The 4,842-nt window shown below is 38.8% G+C and overlaps 1 protein-coding gene across 1 annotated transcript; it reads left to right on the forward strand.

The window, feature by feature from the left end:
• The first annotated feature begins 211 nt into the window (after window positions 1–211).
• LOC121834076 (Golgi-associated plant pathogenesis-related protein 1-like) lies at window positions 212–4,780 on the forward strand. Its single transcript, XM_042287821.1, has 3 exons — window positions 212–277; window positions 2,606–2,750; window positions 4,557–4,780. Exons 1-3 carry the CDS (start codon window positions 212–214, stop codon window positions 4,778–4,780), a joined length of 435 nt encoding a protein of 144 aa, XP_042143755.1.
• The last annotated feature ends 62 nt before the right edge of the window (window positions 4,781–4,842 follow it).

Here is a 4,842-nt window from a genome sequence, read left to right on the forward strand (position 1 = left end):
TTATACGTCAGGCTCAACAGAGTCTTCATGCAGCCTACTTTCAATACATATGCAAACCACGTAAAGGGGTTTAAATCCAGGAAGCTACTTTATACATTCAGAATTACAATGTCGTCAGCCCTGATCAAGCATGCATGCATCCGGCGCAATTAATCTTCAAGATTGAAGCTCGGAACATTTTTTGCAGGTTGACCCTGACTTTTGGAGATACATGCTCGATTGGCACAACTACTATAGAAAACAACGCGGGACGCCCCCTCTCAGCTATAATCACAACGTAAGTATATTCAGAATGTTTTGCTCGTTTTTTCAATCCTTCACTATGCTGTTCACATCGAAATTTGCTTTATCAACTTGTACATTATATAATAATGCATTTGCTCCTTTATAACTACAACCACAGCATCATCTTTGTGAAGCAGAGCTTTTAAATATGAATATTTACTTCCTAAGATATATTTCAGGAGACCAATCTAAAAGTTGACCGGACATGCATGTCTCTCAAATGTACAAATATGTCCTACTGGTGCACTCTATGCGAAATAATCGGCCAATTATGAATATGATGGGAAATTTGAGATTGGGGTAGGGAAAGTAAAACGCAAAGACTGAAAAACGTCAAGCAACGTCTGCAGTTTGAGAACTAGTGTATACAGTATCTGTCCTTGTAAGGTGTAGTTTTTTTTTGTAAGGAATGTTATAGGTTGCTACAAGGTCGCGAATACGTGTAGGCAGTTCCGAAGTGTTAACACTCCGTATGTGAGTATCTTCGGGCTCAGTGTAAACACTTGTTTGGTTCTTTCTCGGATGTCAAGTTCTTTGGTTTGTGTTCAGATATGAACCCCCTGCGTTCGCAAACAGCAAGATGGAGGTTGTGCTGAACTGTAACCCTTTGTGTAATTGTTTTGTAGCCGTGGTTATGGGATACAAAGGGCAGTACATTGCATCGAAAACCTTCAACGTGTAGCTCATAGAGCCCCTTATTATATTAAACGAAATTTGCTTGACATAGTGCAGGTTATGAGATAAAACGCTCTATTTATATCTATAATAAGATTAGAAGAAACGGATCTTGATTTTTTGGCACATATCTTTCTAGAATCACGCAATAATCCCCGACATGACACATTTAGAATACCCTCGCTGATGAACAATTTAAGGTACTCAGCAATTGGATTATTTAATAGTAGATTCACGAAACAAAAATGCAAACATTCAAGAAATTATTCGAAGCTCTGGGTCTAACCACATGTATAAAAAAATCAATCAAAAAGAACCTTCTGTTACGTGCAACGAACAAAAAATTTAAGCATAGATGTGTAATCAATTTTACCACTTCTTTGTTTGCCTCTTATAATTGTATTGTTTATAAAAGACTTTTCTAAGCCATAGATTCAACTACCTCAACTATGTTGTAACTACTTTATACAAAGTTTGTGTCTTTGTTTTCCTGTTCACTCTTGAATGTTTGTCACTATTGCTTTTTCGTGTTGTGCTGAGCATTGTCAACGGGCAACGGGGCAACATCAGCAGAACATACCTGTATTTTACCCTTTTGTCGGAGACTATAAAATCTGTCTAAACAAACAAACAAACAAAAGAAGGTTAATTTCTTATTTTGTTAAAAACTTTGTGTGATTGTTTTTTTTATTAGCCGTTTATTATATTTTCTCCTCTTGTCGTTGGGTTTTGCAGCTTCTTCCGATTGTAGTGACGGTGTTGCAGACGTGGTATGCAAGGCGTGTACGAAATAAACTTGGTAGCTTGTTGAGAAGACGTTGCCTGTTTTTTTTTTTTCTTCCTTTGCGTTTTCATTTTCCTAACCATTCGAATTACACTAACTCGCCTGCCGTTTGACCAATTATAGCCAATTATATGTTTAAAAATCAAAATCTTCCTTTAAAATAGGGCTTATGCTACAACAATCAGATGGCCTAGAACATGTGAAACGTCACACTCAACACCATACAGAAAACCTCTCTTCATAGCGGAGTATTTCATTGATATAATATTACCTGAGCTCGCCCCTTAGAGTGCCTTGATTGACTGCTGTGCCGCAGACACGTGAAAATCTTTAAAAGCGAAGGCGTCACCGAAGGTTGCGAATGAAAGTCATCGTCGCGCTAAATAATTCAGCAAATTACTTAAGAGATTCAGGCAGAACGTAAATCGACTTTATCATTCATTCTAAAAAACTGGAGTGTCTTCTTTCCCACAAAGTGTTTAGAAGAGTCAATCGCACCAACTTACGGAGGCAGTTTAGCGAATGTTTAGTGCCCAACAAATGATGTCTGCACTCTGGCAATGTGCACGACGTTTCACCATGAACACTGCCAGAGTGCAGACAGCTTTATTTCTGCCTAGACATAGTTTCAGCGCCGTCATTCCCCAAGCTCTCTCCTTTGCTTGAACCGATTAGGTCTTCCGGCTGCTATGCTGGAAAGCAAACTCTTCAGATTTCTTAGAGTGTTGGAACGTCCAAAATGGTAACGAGTTAATAAACATGCTTATTGTTGTGGAGAAAACTGGAGCTATCTATGAGAACATCATCTGCTACACAAACACCTTTAAGTGCATTCTTCAATACTCTTTCCTCTTGACGCAGTTACAAGCATGGGCGCAGCTGTGGGCGGAAAGGCTTGCCCGATCTGATTTTGTTGAACATCGACCACCACAACCGGAGCCTTACAATAGAATGGGCGAAAATATCTACTGGAAGACACTAACTGCGCCCAATTTTGTACCTTCAGGTCAGTAATATAGCACTTCCTTTTGCTACAGTATTTTATATGTCAAGATTTGTTTAATAACTTTTTTACCTGAGCTCATAACGAAACGTCGTGAACTTAAACAGGACCGTTTGGTAACAAAACTAAGCGTTTCAAGAAAACGTCGGCTTTCATTCTGAGAATTCCAGGATTCTGTTCTAGCTATTTTTGCCCTCCCCTGCAACGTTTTTGCTTTGTGGTTTTAACTGGAGGTGATGAATTAGTAGACGTTGTAATCTTAAAATATCTTATATTTTTATTCCTCCTATAAGCCAAAATAAGCCCCGTAGAAAATCTGGTGTGGCTGACAGATAATTTCTGCTCTATGCCACATCATACTAGGTCCGAGCGAGGCCGACACTACAATAATATTTATCCAATCAACCAGCGCAAAAAAGTGCATCGTCATGGCCCTCGTCGTTTTTACGCGTGTGCTACCAACGGCTGAACAAATCACGCCCATAAAAGAATGCAGGATCATGGAGCATTCACTGTGCATGAGTCGTTTAGTTGGGGAGAGCAAGGGCATGAATACGACGGTCGCTGCGACGAGGCACTTTTACCGGCGCTTGTTTAACTTCATGGGATCGTAGCGTCGTCAACTCAGCTAGATCCAGGTGAGAAACAAAATATAAAGTGTTGATACGCAGGTATATTCTTCAAAAATTCGTCTTGTTTGAACAACGGATAGTATATGAAATATATTACTATACAAATAACAAGTTCCGACAATTGAATTTTATTCGCGCACTGGAAGCCTATACTCCTGTCTACGGAAGAACCCATTTTTTCCTATACTGGTATTAAACGAAGACGCAGTATATCAGTTTGACCCATAAGCAGTTAAGCGCAAGTTGAATGGCATATTACCGCCTCGTATTTCTTCAATTAGTAGAGGATTCTGAAGAAAAAATAATAGGTAATTTTACTTTGATGATACGTCGGATAAACTCCGATTGCAGGAAATACATGCCAGCTAGGTGTAATAACGTATTGCTTTAATATGGCACTCTCAGTGGCTTAAGCTATTACCTAAGCATAGAATCAAGTTATTCAATAAACCATCAAAGTGTGCCGGGATTTCTGTTACAGTAATAACGCTGCTCTCGGTGAAAACTTAATTTATTTAGAGGCCACTGCATTTGCAAAGAGGGCGAGCGCACTGACATCAAAGCGTGCATAAACATTTCTATCGAGAATGGCTGAAAGATATGTAAATTTTCCATGCACGGAACTAATACATCTTTGCGGCGATTGTCGAGCTTGTGTTTTTTCCACTCATAGAAACTTCGTTTATATTTGTTCGTGTTCATTATCATAATTCATGTCCACATCTCTTAAATTAGTTAGGTTCTACAAATATTTGTGTGTGTTCTCTACTTTAATTGACTCGTTCGTACTTCAGGCTTGGTCTGCTGGGCAAGTTGTCAATTGATATTTATATCAAAACTAGCAAAACGAAATACGGGCCAGAAAGACGTTTAGCGTTGGTAATTCTTAGTCTCTTTATCCCGTTTTTTTTTTTTTCGCCATTTCTAATATGAACGTGGTTCAGGCTTCTACATTTCGTCTTAATTCAACAGCTGGACCGACTTTATGCTTTTCTTGATGTCTAACTCGCAAAAGTATAAAACAAGAAGACTTCCAGTAGAGCACTTAACGATACCAATATACGGTGCTTACTAAACAGGTTTCATCAGAGATCAGCTCCATAAATTATACCTCAAAGTTTCTAAGAGCTGCTCGCCGGCTAAATCTTAGACATACTTTTTACTGTTTTCTTTTCAGAAAAAGAAGTTACTTCGCTCTGGTTCAACGAAATATATAAATATGATTATAACCACCCGCGGTTCAGCTCAGAGACGTCCCATTTCACACAGATGGTGTGGAAAGCAACCACAGATGTTGGATGTGGTTATGCCCGCTCACATTATTCGAGGACGATATATGTTGTCTGCAACTACTGGCCTCAAGGAAACATCCTAGGAGAATTTGCTAACAACGTTCGTTAATAAACTTTGTAAAAGAATATCGCACTGATTTTAAATAAGGGCTCGTATCATGAAGATTATTT

The sequence above is a fragment of the Ixodes scapularis genome, unplaced genomic scaffold (assembly GCF_016920785.2).
Source record: "Ixodes scapularis isolate PalLabHiFi unplaced genomic scaffold, ASM1692078v2 ptg000460l_1___fragment_5__unscaffolded, whole genome shotgun sequence".
In the NCBI taxonomy this organism is placed as follows: domain Eukaryota; kingdom Metazoa; phylum Arthropoda; class Arachnida; order Ixodida; family Ixodidae; genus Ixodes; species Ixodes scapularis.